Source organism: Triticum dicoccoides, chromosome 7B (assembly GCF_002162155.2).
Source record: "Triticum dicoccoides isolate Atlit2015 ecotype Zavitan chromosome 7B, WEW_v2.0, whole genome shotgun sequence".
NCBI lineage: Eukaryota > Viridiplantae > Streptophyta > Magnoliopsida > Poales > Poaceae > Triticum > Triticum dicoccoides.
This window is the reverse complement of record NC_041393.1, coordinates 459,916,172-459,935,533: the sequence shown is the minus strand read 5'-3', so window position 1 is coordinate 459,935,533 and position 19,362 is coordinate 459,916,172. Positions and strand designations below refer to the sequence as shown.

General features: G+C 43.1%; 3 protein-coding genes and 1 non-coding gene across 6 annotated transcripts; 3 read left to right on the top strand and 1 right to left on the bottom strand.

Moving 5' to 3' along the window:
* Positions 1-306: 306 nt before the first annotated feature.
* LOC119342221 (elongation factor Ts, mitochondrial-like) lies at positions 307-5,324 on the top strand. 3 transcript variants are annotated; one of them, XM_037614069.1, is made up of 9 exons: positions 307-432; positions 600-876; positions 970-1,142; positions 1,862-1,942; positions 2,931-3,105; positions 3,708-3,892; positions 4,420-4,545; positions 4,632-4,720; positions 4,963-5,324. In XM_037614069.1, exons 2-9 carry the CDS (start codon positions 612-614, stop codon positions 5,009-5,011), a joined length of 1,143 nt encoding a protein of 380 aa, XP_037469966.1. In that variant the 5' UTR covers positions 307-432; positions 600-611; the 3' UTR covers positions 5,012-5,324. The 3 variants fall into 3 exon arrangements, with proteins under 3 accessions (XP_037469966.1, XP_037469967.1, XP_037469965.1); XM_037614070.1 differs by having other exon boundaries at positions 321-432; positions 563-876; positions 4,966-5,324; XM_037614068.1 differs by having other exon boundaries at positions 321-432; positions 563-876.
* A 1,637-nt stretch (positions 5,325-6,961) lies between these two features.
* On the top strand, positions 6,962-11,838 carry LOC119342222. The gene is made up of 5 exons (XM_037614071.1): positions 6,962-7,445; positions 7,870-8,067; positions 8,764-8,847; positions 10,849-11,518; positions 11,610-11,838. Exons 1-4 carry the CDS (start codon positions 7,323-7,325, stop codon positions 11,515-11,517), a joined length of 1,074 nt encoding a protein of 357 aa, XP_037469968.1. The 5' UTR covers positions 6,962-7,322; the 3' UTR covers position 11,518; positions 11,610-11,838.
* Positions 11,839-14,801: 2,963 nt separating this feature from the next.
* On the top strand, positions 14,802-17,198 carry LOC119339689 (arabinogalactan protein 20-like). Its single transcript, XM_037611659.1, has 2 exons — positions 14,802-15,115; positions 16,743-17,198. The coding sequence occupies exons 1-2, from the start codon at positions 15,004-15,006 to the stop codon at positions 16,847-16,849; spliced, it is 219 nt and encodes a 72-aa protein (XP_037467556.1). The 5' UTR covers positions 14,802-15,003; the 3' UTR covers positions 16,850-17,198.
* Positions 17,199-18,302: 1,104 nt separating this feature from the next.
* On the bottom strand, positions 18,303-18,374 carry TRNAK-UUU. The gene has a single exon. It is a non-coding gene; the product is annotated as a tRNA-Lys (tRNA).
* Positions 18,375-19,362: the final 988 nt, after the last annotated feature.

The following is a 19,362-nucleotide window of genomic DNA, read 5'->3' as shown; positions in this document are numbered from 1 at the left end:
GCTCCTGGTTCAACCCCTTACGAAACCCGGGAGAATATTTGGTGCTTCCATACTCCAAATTTTCAAAATGCATAGCTAAATGTTTCAAAAAATACCGAAAAAATCATGGATGTTCACATCACATGATTGTACAAACCCTAAAAAATTCAAATCAAAATTCGAAGTACACATTGAGAAACAAAAGAGACAAATCCAGCATGAATGTTTTGCAGAAAACGTCACCAACATTACGGAAATGACGCTTTGGTCCACATCCTGCCCATTGGATCGCGATCCAACGGCCGAGATCGCATCGTAGCACCTAAGCCTGGTACCAGATATTCTCCCTACGAAACCCTACCGCGTGCACCCTCTTCTCGTCTCCCAGTCTCCCACCCTCTCTGACGTTCGGCGGCGGCGGTTGAACGGCGGCCGGCACCGGCCGATCTGCAGGTGGGGCTCCATTCCTCTCTTCTCCCTGCGCTTGACGCCCTCTCTCCTCTCTGCATCTGGCAGCGGCGGCGCCTAATCGTCTTTTATCCAAAACTGAATTTGGCTGCTGTGATGTGCGTTGCCTGTGTAGTTTTCTGAAGAATTGCGTCTGTCCGCCCTTGTTTCAGAGCAATCGGAGAATGGCTTGGGGTCAGGGTGCTAGAAGGCCCATACTAGGGCTTCTGTCTCGTGCTCAACGACAAGCTGCTCGAGGGTATACTTCTGCAACCTTCGAAACTCATCTGTCGAGCAATCATTTTGCCCCAAATGGCATGATTCGTAGGAGATTTAGCTCTGAGGTGCCTGCTTCGGAGCAAATGAATCTTATTAAACAACTACGCGAGAGAACGTGTGCCCCGATCAAAGATGTCAAAGCTTCGCTAGTCAGTTGCAACTGGGATATTGGTTAGCTCTTCTTTCTTATTGCTTTAGGCGCAGTTTTGTTGACAAATGTGTTTATTCCCTCCATTCTTATCCCAGTTTGTTGTTTTCTTTCAGAGGATGCACTGAAGGATCTAAGGAAAAGAGGTGTGATATCTGCTGCCAAAAAGTCGTCAAGGACTGCTGCCGAAGGTTTGCTAGCTATCGCACAAGATGAGAAAAGGTCTGTTGTGGTTGAGCTAAACTGCGAGACTGACTTTGTGGCAAGAAATGATGTGTTCCAGTATCTGGTTGGTATCACCCTCTGCAACATGATTTGTATTTTATCTTATAATTATACTGAACCCTGTAAGAGTGAGAGGCAAGGTCCTTTCAGGTCCATATCCTTAACATAAGTATATGGAAATTAGAAAATGATTTTATTGCTAGTTGGCATAAGTAGAAATCATTTCTCCATGACTTGAAGAGTATCATTTTAATTTTGGGAAAAAGATGGCAATGCGTCCGATTTTAAGATCTCAGACGATTTTTAAATTGGCAGTCCTTTTTTTGGATGGTAGAAAATCAAGCACACATGGTATGGGAGCAGATTGGCAGCCGATTGTTTTTTCAGATGGTAGAAAATCAGGCCCACGTGTCTGGTGTGTGAGGGGAGTTGGATGAGGGACCCACCAATTCCCCTTTTTATAATAGTAGTAAATGTTGTGTCGGACCTTATGTTATCAAACATAAATAAGAATTTTCTAACCATGTATAATCAGCTTTCTAGTTTTTGTCTGATACTCCAACTTCAAACTCTGTTGTAATTGCATTCTTCAAGTACTCTGTTCATGTCATTTTATATTCTAGGATATTAATAACTTCTGGTATCATATTGGAGTATTGGACACAACACCAGAGTGTACTTAATTAAATGCGTCGATTGATTATCTGTGCTCTCACACGGATAGTGCTCTCACACGGATACAATGTTGATAACCCTTTTTTCCAAAATTCATTTGCCATGCAGGCTTCATCCTTGGCAAAGATGGCTTTGTCAGCACAGGATCCCGGCAAATTGGTTTTTCCTTTTGCTCCTGCATATTTGGAGGTGCGTAATTACCTGTTGGTTAGTTTATTGAACATCTATTGTTTCTATCATCTTCCCCTGCTGAGCAGTTCCAGTACATGATACATGGCATTGTTGCTTATATCTACCAGTGATGGCTGTGGACTTGTCACTACCAAATCCAAATTATTAGATTTTAATTGGATTGAGTTCCATATTGATTTATATTCCATTTGAACTGGCTTTATGATCAAATTTGTGTATAGTGTTATGGTGGGGCCTAATACAATCTAAGCCTTGTGGGCATCAGCTTTTCATTACGTATGGAGTCGGTTTGGTGAATTGCTTGAAGTACTAAAATACCATTGATCAAGAACATGGAGATGTCATAGTGTTATGTCGTGACCTAGTATCACTGAAATTTTGTAGATATTGGCAAGAGTTGGTATGATAAACTTGACATGGCATCTACTAATGCAACATGAGTGAAAAAATAGATCATAGTATAAATGAAGGGGTTTGCAACACCAACAGAAGTTCCTGTAATGAAGGTGATGCAGCCTTAGCAGTGCAAGTAAGATTATTTATGTCCTGCACTGTTGACTTTGTGAATCTATGCTGAGACTATTTTGTTGTATATTTGATTTGTGATTGGTGAGGAATGGGATGGGTGAATGGCGGTGATGCTTTTGAGGGTCATCATATTCAATTATACAGGCAATGCTTGGTGACAAGCATAAAGCATCTGAAACGAAATGAAATTACTTAAGGTGGTTTTGGTTGGATTTCCTGTTTTGCTTATGTTACATTACTTTTGGAACAATTAGGTACCTCTTTCTCAGTTCTAGTGCCTGGCAGTGCCTGCGTCTATTTATCATAGATGGATAGTAAATTTTAGGCTAATGATGTCTGATGATCTATATAAATTGATGTGTCTGCAATACAGCTAAGATTATTATATGTTTATCTTCCTTTTTTTTCTGTTTTTTTTTCATGTGAGAAACTACTACATTGCTCCTCATCTTTGCAGAACATGAGTATTAACCTAGATCATCCTAAACTCAGTGGTGAAACAACTGTTCAAAATGCTGTTACAGAAGTTGCTGCCATGGTTGGGGAGAATGTAAAACTCAGACGAGGTTTCATGTTGTCCACGACTGCACATGGTGTCGTTTCATCTTATCTGCATACCTGTCCTCAGCCAGGTGCACAGACGTTATTTCAGTTTGTCAAGTTTTATCCAGACCATGCGTCTGTCATTCTTCAGATTTTTTATTTCGTTAGCTAAGTATGATTATTAAACACTACGAACAATAATTTTCAGCTGGAGCATGTTTGTCTCCTATTTATTCTTATCACCATTTCATTCTTTGTAGACAACTGGATATCATATGCAGTACTGTGTATTTTGTTCAAAATAAAATAAAATACAGTACTGTGTATTTATTGTGTTTGTAGCAGGAGACAAGCCTTAATTTACTGTTGCAGATATGTTGGCAGAAACATAGCCGTGCAGCCATACTACTGATAAATTGCAATTTCAACAACTACTCTCGAATTTTGTACTAGCAGAGTACAACATTAAGAAAATGACACTTGATCTAAAACGGGGAAGCCTTGTTTCTGTACTCCTTATATAAATTAACACATTATATTAATCCTACTAATAATCTCTTTCCTAAGATGGCCAAACTCGGTGTTATGCATTTGTTCCTGTCAGCACTCTTTTTTTTTTCTCATTTTCTCCTTGCTTTGGATAAACGGCACATTTGTTCGGTCACTTGATTGATGCATTTTCTTGCTTCAGGTTTGGGCCGCATTGCTGGATTGATTACATTAGAAGCAGAAGATAGCAGTGCTTCCCTTGATGCTCTCAAGAGAGTTGGGTCGTCTATCGCAATGCATATTGTTGCAGCAAAACCATTATTTTTATCAAAAGAATTGGTTTCTGCTGCAGCTTTGGAAAATGAACGTGACGTGCTCCGAACTCAGGTATCCTTATTCTGACATTACCTAGAATGATTTACAGTCATATAGTCGTATGGCTGAGTAGTTGACATCCATCCACTATTATACAAGAAATGGACATGCACTTGTGTGATAAATGTGTCTATCACAGGCCATCAGCTGGTTCTTAAGTTTCTTACCATTTTGACAGAACAAACAAAACAACTTTACAAAGTAGGGAATGACTAAGGAAACACAGATGCATGCATCGCCATAAGATTTTGGATTGCATCACTGTAAGATTTTGGATTAAAAGAAAGAAGAAACATGTGTGTTACGGAGATGAGAAAGATGACGTAACGGGAAGCAGCCTGATCATATCATAAGATTTCTGGATTAGTAATATCGGGACAGCTGTTTGGTTTAAGTTTTAGAAGTGGGTAGCATTTACACTGCTTATTTCCATGAGTTGAGTTAATATGTTTGATGACATGGATCCTTAATATGAGGGTGAGCTGTGCATGCCAAGTTACTTCAGAAATGACATGACATACTGCTTTGTAACATGTTAGGCTGAGAGTTCAGGTAAACCCCAAATGGCCATAGAGAAAATGGTCGAAGGCCGATTGAGGAAGTATTTTGAAGATGTCGTGCTTTTGGAGCAAAAATACGTTGTTAATGATAGCACAAACATTAAGGTAAGTTGGTCAACCTTTTCCCTTGATGATTTACGGCTGTGAATTGTGATCTCTAATAGCTTTGCTTGTTGGATCATTCTTTTCAGACTCTGCTGAATGATTTGTCAAAAGAGGTTGGTTCGAAAGTAACAATTGGCAATTTTATCAGAATGGAAGTTGGAGAAGGAATTGGGAGGTACAATTTGTGTCAACTGCCATCTCTAACAACGTTTTTTCTCGATTAATCTCTTTTGTTATGCATACTGACCTCAGTGTCATTAACAGTATACATAATACGTTAACTGGTGGTCTATCATCCATCCAAAACAAAACTAGATTTCAATTTTCTTCAGGCGTCGTTTTTTGTGGAAATGGGAAATACAAATCTCATTTTGTTTGTTTATTTAACCAGTTATTAACCTCAGCTTTTGTGCTCAGCAGACCTGAGGAAACAGCTAAACCAGAAGCTATGGCTTGTGCTGCGTAAATTGCGAGCTGAGATGAATCAAATGCTTTGGTTCCGTTCTCCTGATAATTAACATGGGCTCTCATCTTTTCTCCAAGGGGATGTTTTTTCTGCAAATGTATAAATGCCCATCAATCAATTAGCTAGATGTTGGCAAACGAGTTAAACAAACATAGTGGTAAATTGAATCAAACTGAATAATGTACAACTGAAACGAAAGGCCACGCGTGCTGAGACCTGCAAGGCTCCAAATGTTGGGGTTTGCTCGCTATTTGTCTGATTGAACTGCGGTGTGATCGAATAAAGATTGCAATAGCTCAAAGAAAATTTTGTGCATGCTGTTCCGGCGTGTTATACCTTTTGATCTTCTTGTTGGATTGGATATGCGTATTTGACACCATCAGTTGCCATGAGTACGATTGGACCATCGCCTCCCTTTTGCTGTGTGTCATGGTCTCCTCTGGTTTCCTTGTCTGTAGAGAAACGGTGTCAACCAAAGTGTTGCACCCGTCTTGGTTTGTGAATGCTGGCAATGTGGCCACCACAGGAGATGCAAACAAAATGGCCTTGCATTGGTGAGTTTTTTTTTAATCTAACCTAGTAAAGGCCCTAAGTAAGGGAAAGAGAAATGACAATCAAAACAATATGTATCTAAATTCTACTTGAAACCGCTGCCAGACCTATTGGCATTAACATGCATAGCTCATGATGATGAATGGACAACATCGAGAATTACCTCCGAAAACATGTAGAGGAACAAGCCATGTTGGATAGATTCCCCCGAATTTAAGTTCTAAGTGAAGCCCTTGGATCAAAACGTTAGGGAAATTCTCTTGATAAACACTACTGAATAAAAGAAGTGATAAATTCCATCAACAAAAGTCGAGGTACAAAACAATAGGAAAATTGCAAGCGACGAATCATATGGGAAACAGGGACTTAGCACCGACCGTCACCTGAGATGCTAGTTGAGTTTTATATTGCAATGGATCATGATGGTTTCTTTTGTCTAACTAGCTTTGGCTATTTTGTCATCTGGCCAATCATTTTTTTCCATCCGCACTAGTTATGCAATAACTTATAAAGCAGTTCAACACAATACAACGAGAAATCGGACTAGAATTGTAAAGTTTCTAAAATAATAATGTTTTGGCTGAATAGGATGTTGTCAACTACATCCGTATCTAGATAAATTTAAAACAAATAATTTGAAATAGAGGTTGTACTTTGTGGTTATATCGAGATGCCATGAATGGTTGTTAGGTCTATTTGTATTTTTAATAACCATGCCGCAATTACTAATTTACGTGGTTAGTCGCTATCTTCACCATCAACAATCACATACAGATATAGGAGTGTTCTGGACCCTGGGTGCCATGAAACCTCCTATAAAAACAAAAATAAGTTGGGCATTTGTACCTCAAATCCAACTATCCAGTGCTGCATTTTTGTTTGATTAATTATGTTGTCTAGACCATATTCAATGGTGTTGTCTTGTAAATTCTAAACAGCCGTATTTTGTCAGACTTAGACACATTGACACGCGTGCCACATGGTTAAACAATCTATATTTGCCATGTGAAATTCGTAATTAATGGCAATCGTATATAGTCATAAAATGTATATAGACATATACAACCAAGAGGAAAGCATATACCATGTGAAATATGTACATATGCGCAGAGAAGACGACTAAAGTTCGGCGTGTAGACAATGCAAGGTGTAAAATAAAATGGATATTTACGTGAAAAATGATTTGATAAAAAAGAAGGAATAATTACACAATTGCGGGGATAGTTATTGCGTGACCAAACAAAATTCTATTTTTTTCATATATATATATATTTTTGGATGGTTTGGATTGATCTGATAAAATCAAACAAAATTTTCATCGGTATAGATTTTTTTTAGGGATACATGCATCGATATCAACTGCACAGGTGATTGTAAAATGTGTTCCATGACCCAATCTGAAAAAACCGTAATCCGCACATCCTCCCAGGTCCCAGCCCCAGCAGCCCGCAACTCTCGGCGGCGCTTGCTCCCCGTCGGCGCACTCGCTTCTCCCTGGTTCCTCGGCGCCGCTCGCTCTACCCCGTTGTCTCTGGCGTGCAGCCTCTCTTGCCTCCCCCCTCGTCGCCCTAGCCGGCCGCGGGTGCGCCCGCGCCCCCACCGTTGTTGTGGCCTGCTGGCCGGAGGCGCACGCGCCCGCGTCCTGGTCCCCGCCTCGTCGTCACCGGAGTCGCGCTGCGCCGTTCGCCTCCTTTCCTGAGCTCTCGTGCCTTCCTCCTCTCTCCCGCCCTAAATCGGTTCTGCATGTTACGGAATACGCATGTCGTCCACCTCCTGCCTAGCCCCTCCCATCCCCTGCCGTAGGGTTAGGCTCCCACCTCCCTCCGCCGCCGCCGAGAGGCCATCACTCAGATTTAAGCCTGGCGGGGCTGCTCACACCAAGGTAAGGCGGAAACGACCCCCTGCTCTCGAGTTCAACCGTTTGACTTTGTCTCTGTGTAGCCGGTCGTGTGGTTGTCTGCCGCAACTATAGCAGGCAAGCCTTATACGAGCATCACAGTGCTCCGCTTTGTGGAGTTTGGCGACAAAGAGCTACAGATGTTGCGAGTCGTGTGGGTCAGTTTAGTAATCTTGGTTCCAGATTATATCTGTAGACGAAAGCAACGATAGATTCATTCACTTGGATATGTGTGGTTTATTTGCCAGTTTGATGTAGTATTAAATTAGGTTTCCAAGCTGCAGCATTGCTGCTATCCACCTGGCCAATTTGAATGTCATGCCCATCAATTTGCTTTGTTAGTGTCAAAATGGCATGCTGCTTGGGTTAATTTCATTTTCTTTTTCGCGTGCTTCTTGTGTGCATTTAGGGATGGAGGCTGGTTCACATCTCATGCTTCAGGCAGGAGCAAGACGTGTCAACAACATCTGATGATGGCACTGGCTTCAAATACAATGAGCAGGCGGAGATCTCAGGGGACCCTGACCTGAAGGAGGAAGACTGTGGAAGCCCCAACAGGGATGATCAAAATTATGTAAAGGGAGACTGGTTTGTTAGAACGCAGAAGGTATGTCTGGTTTATTTTCTGCATTCCAACTACATTGTGTTTGACCAATAGGAATTTCAGATGTAGAACATATTAGTAGGATACTGTAATATGAAGCATAGTGTGTGTAATACAATAGAAGTAAAGCTACCAGATTCTAAGTTCAGTTGCTCACTTCAATGCTATTTGAGAGCTTAAGAGATAAGATAACCGGCAGTCATGTATGGAATTGTGGCATAAAGCATTATACACAGATGAAGGAGAACTTGTGATACTCCGTTATCCAATTTGAGTTCATAACTTGATTGTTAAATCTTGGATACGGTTTTCAAGTTTGTATACTGAACCGCTTCGCTTCTGCCAGTATTAATCGGCCTGTTAACAAATTTAGTTGTTGCACATGAATTGGTTTCTTACCAATATGTACATGTGCTTTTCTATGTCTGTGTTTTGCCAGTCAATGTGTGGACCGAAGGAAAATAGCTATCATTGTTTTTTTCTGTACTATGGGATTTGCAGTTATTTGGTAGAATATTTATCATCTTATTGTTAATATACTTTGAAAATTAGTTTCTAACTCTCATTTGATATTTGATCGGTTCACGCGTTCATATTTTGTTTAGTGCCAATTGGCTAGATATTGATGTTAGTCCTTTTCATTGTTAAGACTTCAATTTTCTCCTGTGAGTCAATGAAAATTCTGAATTTGTCTCCTAGATAAAGGAAAATCTACATGATACAATATCCAGATTTCGGAATGAGCGCTGGGCAGTACATTGGACTGGACAAACAATTACCCAGGTTAGTTCTCAACTTATTCTATTATGTTCCTATATTAGTTTTGGTTTTGTCGGACATCGGTTTTGCTAATTCATCAGATATCATCTGGATATCCTAAGGACATGGGTAGGGGCCAGCTGTTGTTTTTCTCGTATTGTAATTTGTCCATGTTTCGTTAGGTTTTCTGTATACGGACACGGGCAAATCAATAGTAAATCTGATCTAAAAGATTCCTAACCCATGTGATTACTTCTTTTGGATATGGCATGCGACCAGACAGATATTAATATGCCCTCATGTGTCGACCTAGGATTTTTATACGCTTGAGGAAGTCTTATAAGTTACAACAAGGCACTTTGCACTACCATAATATTCTGTTTATTTTTTTGCTTTGCTCAAAGCTCAGCTCCCCTGTGGGACATGCTATGCACCCGCCTAGAATTTTTCTGCCGCTTCATATAGAAGGTCTTGACTCTTGAGTGTGTTTTTTCTGCACCCCTGCTACACCCACGCAAGAAAACATACCAAAAGATTTTGAAAAAATCTAAAAGTTTGTGGGAATGATCAACAAATGTTAGAGAGGCTTGCAAAGTTTGGTGGTCAAATGACATCCGAGGAGCTCTGTACAAAAAAAACAAGATCACTCGAAATGACTCAAAAGGTTTTAGACTTAGTAGAACTAAAACCGAGTACATGAGGTGCGGTTTCAATACTACTAGGCACGAGGAGGAGGAGGTTAGCCTTGATGGGCAGGTGGTGCCTGAGAAGGGCACCTTTCGATATTTGGGCTCAATGCTGCAGAAGGATGGGGATATCAATGAAGATGTGAACCATCGAATCAAAGCCCGATGGATGAAGTGGTGCCAAGCTTCTGGCATTCTCTGTGACAAGATGGGTGCCACAAAAGCTAAAAGGCAAGTTCTATAGGATAACGGTTCGACCCGCAATGTTGTATGGCGTTGAGTGTTGGCCGACTAAAAGGCGACATGTTTAATAGTTAGGTGTGGCGGAGATGCGCATGTTGAGGTGGATGTGTGGCCACACAAGGAAGGACCGTGTCCGGAATGATGATATACGAGATAGAGTTGGGTAGCACCGATTGAAGAGAAGCTTGTCCAACATTGTCTGAGATGGTTTGGGCATATTCAGTGCAGGCCTCCAGAAGCGCCAGTGCATAGTGGACGGCTAAAGCGTGCTGATAATGTCAAGAGAGGTCGGGGTAGACCGAACTTGACATGGGAGGAGTCCATAAAGAAAGATATGGAGGACTGGAGTATCACCAGAGAACTAGCCATGGACAGGGGTGCGTGGAAGCTTGCTATCCATGTGCCAGAACCATGAGTTGGTTGCGAGATCTTACGGGTTTCACCTCTAGCCTACCCCAACTTGTTTGAGACTAAAGGCTTTGTTGTTGTTGTTGTTGTTGTTGTTGTACTCAAAATGACTCAAAATGTATGTGCATTGTTTGATCAGAATTTGTAATTTTGTCTTTTTTGTACAGAGCTTCTCGGATGTTATTTGGCCACCAAACATTGCAAGCATCTCTAACATTTGTTGATGATCATTCCCACAAAATTTTAGATCTTCTCAAAATGTTTTGGTAGGTTTTCTTGCGTGGGTGTAGCGGGGGTGCACCGAACTGGGGCTCAGCCACTACTTTCCCAAAAGGTCTTATAGGGATATGGGACAACACAACAAGCATTACATATTAATAATGTCACTCACTTTAGACTTCTAACTTTAGTGTGGAACTAAAGTCACAACCACAGCTCCCCAGGGGCCACTCCAAACAGGCTGGGTATAAACAATATGTTTTCCTTTTAAATGAAACAAGTTATGATGCATGTGCTAGCATATTATGTATATAATGGAAATGAATGGATGCCGCTGGTAATATGTTGGTTATTTGGTTGTCTTGCTAAAGTTACCAGTTAAATGGGGAATGTTGATTGGTGTAATAGTCTCTTAGCAGTTTACATGGATTTGGTATTAAGAGAATCTGGTTATACTTTTTGAAAACAGGTCATGTTTTTGTGGATCGCGACATTTTGGCTTGTGGGTTCCTGGATAGTGCCATTCTTGGCTCATGCTGCTGGCTTTAGCAAGGAAACATTGACACACAGAGGCCAAGCATTATATAGCCTCGTGACGGACATAACTGAAGGCCTTGCTGGGATTGCTATCCTTCACCAGTGCCTTGGTAGATTCCGTCCCCTTCCTCCAGGCTGGTTTGAGTTCAAATTGAAGGGCAAATGGCATTGGGATGTAGCGTTGGGGTGCCTGTTATTCCCACTGGTGAATTTGCTTTCTCACATCAACATCAGCTTAGTTCATATGTCATCAGGGCCAGTCACCGGGGTATCCAGTGTAGAGCAATCCATTGTGGCCCGTGACCCGGTGGCAATGGCCTTGTATGCTGTGGTAGTCACTGTATGTGCACCTATATGGGAAGAGATTGTGTTCCGTGGTTTCCTCCTCCCATCTCTAACGCGATACATGCCTCTTCCATGGTCGATCCTGCTAAGTGCTGTGGCGTTTGCGCTGGCGCACTTCAACGTGCAAAGGGTGTTGCCGTTGATATTTCTCGGGGTTGTGATGGGAGGTGTCTTTGCCAGATCACGCAACCTATTGGCATCAATGGTGCTTCATAGCCTTTGGAACGGTTTTGTATTCCTGGATTTGATGAAATGAGGTATGACGCTATTGTTGTGCAGCTTTTGATATCTCCTGTAGGCTGTAGAGTTTCCTCCAACCTTTGTGTTCTCATTTTGCATGGAGAGCAGAGAAGCTAACAAAGGGATGTTCAGTGGAGATTAGACAAAGACAGATTTTCGAAGATTTTTGTATAGGGTCAGAAGATAGCCATAGGACTTGTGCCCAGAAGCATGTTTCTTACCCATGTAAATTATATACGCGTGAGGATAATTACCTCATCGTGTATAGAATCACCCTTTCATATGTATTGTGTATTTTATTCTTGAGTATGTGATCAGAAATATAAATTCCTTGGTATATCTTTGTGTACCATATGTGTACGGACCTATTCGGTTCAAGGGAATCTGATGTGTTCTGGAGTTATTGTCTCGCGATTTTTAGCTCTGGAGTTTGTTTCGCTTTCAGGACTGAAACCATATGAATTGTTGCTGTGAGCTACTTTGTACTCTGTTTGTAAACTAATATAAGAACGTTTAGATCACTATTTTAGTATTCTAAACGCTCTTATATTAATTGAGTACTGTACAGTGGCAGAGCCAGCCGATTTATAGAGCTGGGCAAGGTCTTTAACTACCATCACTTGGACTAGCGTTTGCTCATGGAATCAGCTAGCTAAACAATAAACCAAAAGATAAAAAATTACTGAGCCTGATCTTCTGGAATTATTTTCTTTTTTCCTACGGTAACGATGGCAAACAACCGGTCTAAAAAAAATGATGAGTCCCTAGTACGTTTATGTAGTTTCAGTTCGTGTTGACAACCAGTTCCTAGTACGTTTTTTCTGCGTTGCAGAAGGAGTTGTAAACAACGGATTGTAGGAGCACCGCTTGCTCCGTTAGGAAAGAGAGAGCCTCCGTTAAAAAATTGCACAAAACTGAGCTGATCGTTTGAATCTCTCTGAGAACTGGTTGCTCTGCACTAAAGGAGATATGAATGCGTTGGCATAATGGCATAACGCGGGTGCAAACAATATCCGAAGCGTTTTTCCATGGGGAAAAGTATATTTTTCGTCCCCCAATTTTCTTCAGAGTATAGAAACGGTCCTTCAACTCTAAAACCAGCAAATTTTAATCCCTCAACTTCTTAAACCGGATAACTTTAGTCCCTCATACGGCTTTGAGTGGTTTTGTTGATACGTGGCATGGTTTTCTTTGGCATTTTATCAAACACCTGTCGTGCGCTTGCCACATTTTCAGACGGTGGCGGCGACGGCGAGGGCCGCACAACAGGTCTACAGCGTGCCCTTTTTCGAGGCTAAGGCCACGCCCAGCATCGTGGTGCCTCTGAGGAGCGGCTTTGCGCAGCAGGCGAAAAGAAGACGCGTTGCAGGTTGCGGCCGTCGCCCGTCGAGGGTCACTAGTGCGTCCTAGGGCGAGCGGAGGATGTCTATGGGCGACCTCATGCACGGCCCTACCGGCTGCTGCTGGACGGATCCATGTCCGGGTTCGACTCCGTCAGTCAGTCTTCATGCTCCACACTGTCGAGGCTGCTCAAGGACATGGCCATCGCGCACGGCAAACAAATCAGGTGCTTGTCGCCGGGCGTATGCGACTGAGACACGAGCTCCACTCCGGGCGAGAGTCAAGGCGTGCCGGACAACGACATACTCCATGTGCGTGTTCCCTATAAATTATGAAGGCTACCATATGACGACTTTGCTAGAGTTGCTTTTAGACAATCTGTGCACACACACGTTTGAATCTCTCTAGTTAAGAGTTATTCCCAGGGATAGTTCTTTTGGAGCTTATGGTTGGCATGACAAAAGAACTGGCCCCTTAGACAATCTTTGCACACACGTTTGAATCTCTTGAGTGGATGACGTGTGGGCCCCACAACGAGTTGGCCCGCATGTCAACCTGTTACCCTCCTATAGAGTAGCTGATGATTTGTCTTTGAACCGTTTGAAGATCGCATGCAATTGCAAGCCGGTGGTAGAGGAGATCATCAAAGGGTTGGGAGGCTCTCATATTACATCGGTGAAGAAAATCGAAAAAAGAAGAGCCAATTTCAAGAGATGTGCTTTTATATTCGAAGGTCATGATTCGATCCAGGAGGCACACCACCTTGTAAAATATTTAGTAGCGCTCCCACATGGTCGCCATTTCTGTCAAATATCCCCTCATGACGCTCTTTGTATCGAAAGTGTTGTTCTAATCCCGAGCTCACATGAGCTCGGGTGAACAGTAAAATGAAAAAAGAATAGAAATTCAAAAATCCCCGCAAAAAGTTGTGTGAAACATTGACATTTTTTTGATAGCTTGCAAACTTTCAACATCCGATGACATCGTGGAAAATCTGGCAAAAGAAAAAGCAAAATTGATGCTCCAAAAATGCGTTTGAAAATAACATTTTGGAGCATTAATTTTGTTTTTTTCTTGATTTTTTTCAAAAATGTCATTTGGTGTTGGAATTCTGCTAACTATTAAAACATTTGCCAATGTTTCACAAAAAAGCAATTACTTTTTTTATTTTACTGTTCACCGACCTCGTGTTAAGAATACGTGTGTCCTCTTCGTATCCCTTTAAACTTTGTTTCAAAGTTTGGGATCCCTAAAGAAATGCATCGGCATAACATACTGGCATATTCGGGCGCACATATATAAGCGCTTTTGCATGTGGACGCTGGTCGTTCGCGACCCACGCCCACCGGACTCTGGATGGCCCGCACGTCATACACTGAAACACTGCGCCCGCCTCGTAGCCGTGTCCGTGCGACAGCGCAGAGGCGGAGTGTGAGCCACACCGGCTGGACGCTAGCGCAACCGTCGCGCATGTGCGCTGCCACAACGGGGCCCACCCCACTCGCTGCTCAGTAACGCCACTGGGTAACATACCTAGTAACAAACGGCCAACTTGCCGTTTCCGCACCACAGCCTGGCACGAGGCCGCGTGGGCGCAGCGTCAGGCAAAAAGAAAGCCCGAAGGGCGACATGGCATCGTACCCCAGCAGGCCAGCAGCAGTTTCATATGCCGCCGGGCCCCACCTCCTCCCCACCACCTCTACCAACTCCCACGCCCGCTCAGCCGCTGCCGGTGGAGCCCGGTCCAGCGACCCCACCCGTCAAGCAGCCAGATCGGGGGTGCCGCCCGCGGGGCGGGGGCTGGCGAATCTGTCCCCACGAATCCCGCGCACAGAGGTGATCCGCTGCGCGCGGGACCAGCGTTCGCCCCGGGCCCGCCTGTCAACGGGCGCTGCTCAGGGACCTATTCGTTTCTTTCACTCACTGACTGATGCCGCCCGCCCGGTTACCATTTCTTGTAGCTGGCGCTATATAGGCGCCGCGCGCACGTTGGCCGCATTCCCAAGCCCGGGATTTGAGGGAGAGGAGGGATTTGTCGAGAGAGGGAGGGGCGCGATTCGCTGCTCTTCCTCCAGCCTCCTACTGCTCGCCTCCGGTGTGGGGGTGCGCTGCGGTGGGCGGAGGGGAGGCCAGGGGATCGAGAGGCGAACCGAGGAAGGAAATGGCGGCGTGGACCTCCGTGGGCCTGGTGGCGGTGGCCGTGCTGGTCGTCGGCATCGCAATGCCGGCCTCAGCCGCCGTGCAGCCGCCCGCGCCCGCGCCCTCCAGCGACGGTGAGAACCCCCTGCGCGCACTCTGCTTTCTCTTTCTCTCTCCCGTGGCTTGTGTTTTCCGGCATTGACTGGCGAATTCCTCCCTCTGCGGGGGTTCGTTTTGCGTCCTCATTCCATTTCGCTTATTATCCTCTCGCGGCGGTAATAGACTCGACAAGATACGATTTGCCTGCCCTTGCATGTGGGGAAACCATTGATCTGCTTGTTAAAACCCGCGTTCTTAGGACCCACCTGGTATAATAAAAGCTGTTTCACTGCGAAACGACATACTCCTACATTTCATGACTATTTTTTATTTGATAGTATTGTCACGCTCATAAACAATTCAACAAAATGACTGCTATTCTTTATTTTGTTCCCATTTCTCACTTTAGAGTTCCACCTGAAAAAAAAGTCATTTTTTCTAGAAATCTTGACAGTTTACACTAGCCCTTCAAAGTTGCAGCTTTGGAACTTTGATGATCTATTGACGCTTGACATCTCTTACTTGTACATGTCAATTTGGTAGAGACAGAGGCATCTGGTTACAGATTGCCGTCCTGCTTATGTGATTGTGCTGAATAAGTCAAGAAGTAGCCGTGTTAGTCTGCGTATCTTGTCAAACAATTAGCTGCACAAAATTAATGTGACTGACTTATGCACTAGACTGAAAAAGTTCAATTTTATCAGTATGTTTGTGAGGAGGAACTGTCTCTATCAGGTTTTTGGGGGATTTGTTTTGTTCTTGCCAAGTGTTTAACACATGTTTGATGCAATATATTCCGAGTAACATCGATGGGAAGGAATGTGGAAGCCATTCGTTGTACAAGATAAGTTCGCGAAATGGCATTTCACTGATGGGCACATATGCTTCGCATGATTTGATAACCATATAGGAAGGGTGTTTGCTGTCCATCTGTCAAGAATATAGTCTTGCTCCTTTCTGGTGTACTAGCTGAGTTGGTTTGCACTTCCCTTTCACCTGTAGAACTTGTACCCTTGGTCTGCTTCCTTGGGTAGCTTCCATTGAAATACACGATACCTGGCAGCTCCTGGTTCACGCTTTTATTGCAAGGATGTCAGGAATTTTGCTTTCTTGAAAGCGACTTCAAATTCTAGAAGTAAATGTCTGACTACAGTCATCAATTTCAGGCCTTCCTGTTTTAATGCCCACCAATATTACTTCCTCGTTCCAAAATAAGTGTCCCTTACTTGGTAGTACAACTTACACTTTTTTTTTGGGACGGATGGAGTACTTAGTATTTTTGTAAGTGACAAACAAATCAGCTATTAGCCATGCTGCCCATCATGACAACTAAGAATTTTAGACATCCATTGACTCGGAGCTCTCGTGGTCGGTCAATTGGCAGATGACAGGTGAATTCAGTTACACCATCCTATGAAAATCTGGTGAAATTTCAAACCATGACAAGGATGAACTTTCCGAGTTCCATTTTCAAGCACACACAGCTATTTATTCCTTTTGAGTTATCTTTCACCATAATCGTGCAGGCGTTTGCAACCGAGCTGTTATTTCGAACATGTTGTTTTCAAGCTTTATTCTGCTCCCTTCATTTGCTTGCTTCGTTTCTTGTGTGAAGCTAGACTAACCCCTGCTGCATCTCTGCTGCTAATCTGTTTGACGCAGGCACGTCGATTGATCAGGGGATCGCATACGTCCTGATGCTGGTGGCCCTTGTGCTCACCTACCTCATCCACCCGCTGGACGCGTCCTCCCCATACAGGCTCTTCTAATCTAATCAATAATTCGGGTTGTACCTGTAGAGGTAGCTAGCAGCTGTGCGATGATGATTTAGGTGAGTGTGTGTGTGTGTGGTGTTCTATTTTTGTGTGCGCGTCAGATGATTATGTATGGACATGTTTGGTGGTGGCATGATTCTGCCATCATGTGAGTGTTTCGCTATTTAGTTCATGCTAATGTGTGTATGTATTTCACTCGCGCTGTGCCGCTTGCCATGTGCTGCGATGCGTGGTGTAGGTCTGGTTTTGCAAGTTGTGTGACACCTACTACCCATGTGAATGCTTGTCCGGCCCCTGACAGGCTGACATGGGTGATCTCTTGTGGTCCAGTTGGTCCATCCAATATTCATCTGTACTACGAAAACCCTTTTATTCCTTTTCATTTTTATTATTTCTGGAGTAATTCGGTTCTCTAGTCTCCTCCTGATGAATTTCAAAATGAAACTGCCAATGTGAGATGTCATGGGCTTCGACCTCTCAACGCAGCGGGTGCAACTTGCAAGTTCTGTTTTTGGGTGGATGGATTAAATTTCTACTGCAAATTTGATTGTGTGTTATGAAATAAAAGACAAATTCAGATGCGAATAGTAGGATTTCAAATGCCCTACATCAGCTGTGTATGGCAGCGGTCTACATGCCATGTCCACAACAACAGCATGTGCACTGCTCCTGTATTCCTAAATCTAAATGCTAGCAGACTTAGACCATGAACTTAACAGGGAAAGATATTGCTCCTTGAAGGTACGAGAAGTGGTGAGCGAGTGTATTGTGTCTGTGTTTTCCATGGGCCGCCCTACCGACCAGCTATACCACTTCTACCGCTGTATTCACCCCCTTCACCCTAACCACTGCTCCAGCCGTCTAGCGTCATGTGGAGCCTAGCTACAAGGGTGTTTCCTGGCTGATTCATCTCGCGAGTTCGCGTGCTTTTGCCTGGTTGCAAATGGCTTGAGATGCATGATTTCCTTCTTGGAGAAGTTTCAGGCTCCTGCATGCTCTAATTGGTAGTGCCCCCTGTTCTCGTCTCCGGCTTGTTAATCTGAATATTTTTTGTGATGGCGATTGCCGAAGGCAGTTAGGGTCTTGTTGTTGTTTTAGTTGTATCTAATCATTTGTAGTATTGCTTTTCTGAATACTAGTCCCTGTCAAGTTCCTCGAAACAAATGTTGCCCCAAACATATGCTACATATACTTACTTAGCATACAGATAGGGAAGAGTCTTGGAGAAATGAGGAAACATCTTAGGTCTATTGTTTCGATTTGATATGTCAAGTAATCGTGTCTACATGGATGAAAATTTGGTAAGGAAGAGTCCAACCAGTAAAGAATGTAGGACTGGTGAGAAATACTCGTTATACTCCGACTGGTCCGAATATCCTAGAGGTAATAAACATAAGTATAACAACAAAATTCAAAAAAAGGGAAAAATAAAAAAGGAAAAAAAATGCGCCGTCCGTGGGGATCGAACCCACGGCCACGTGGTTAAAAGCCACGCGCTCTACCACTGAGCTAGGACGGCTGCTGTGAATTTTTCTTGTGATTAGTATATTAAAACAACTTTTATTTGGAGAGACATGGTACAAACAAACATGAAAACAAATGCATACATACACTTATTCCTATGCGCACACACACGCTCACCCTACCTTATAAGCACATCTAAGGGCTCCTTTGATTCACAGGGTTTGGGAAGCACAGGAATAGGATGTGCTGTCCACTGAAATCCTATGTTGGGTAGCAAAACAGAGGATTTTTTCCAAGAAGTCCAACCTCATGCTTGTTTTCCTGTGAAAAGAACTAAGAAGTTCCTATATGATTGGTTCCCAAGGAATGCAATCCTGCGAATCAAACAACATGTAAAGGGCAAATTCCAGATGGTGTAATCCTGTAAAATTCCTATGCAAACCCTGTAAATTAAAGGAGGACTAAGATACTAAGCTGAAGGGTCATGAGATTTGAGCGGTACTTAATACCTTAGGATATTACTATACAAAGCATATATTATATATATATATATATATATATATATATATATATATATATATATATATATTATCGCCAACATATCTTTTCAGCTATGTTGTACACAAAAAGAGCATGTGGTCTAGAAAAACAAACATCCGTGCCAAGATGCGTGTTTTTGGGTGGTGGGTAGCCACATAATCTCTTGGTGTGCAGATGAACATGCACATACACAAACTAGAGTCTCTCTCAACATGTAGCGTTTGTGGGCCGAACAGAAATATGTGTATCATGCGGTTATGCAATCCACAAAGGAGAAGGAACTCCATGAGGTGATGCAAGAGGCATGAGATTTGCCCTCTAAACAAGACCTTAGCAACTCTAGTCGGGATTAGGTGCTTATTACATTGGACAAAATGGATGATGACACTCAATCCAAGTTGTCCCCCAACTACAATATTACTTTGGCAGCGGGTTGACACCGTAGAAACAATATTACTTTTCACGGCACAAAGGCGTCGATCCATGCTTCTTCGATTTTCCTT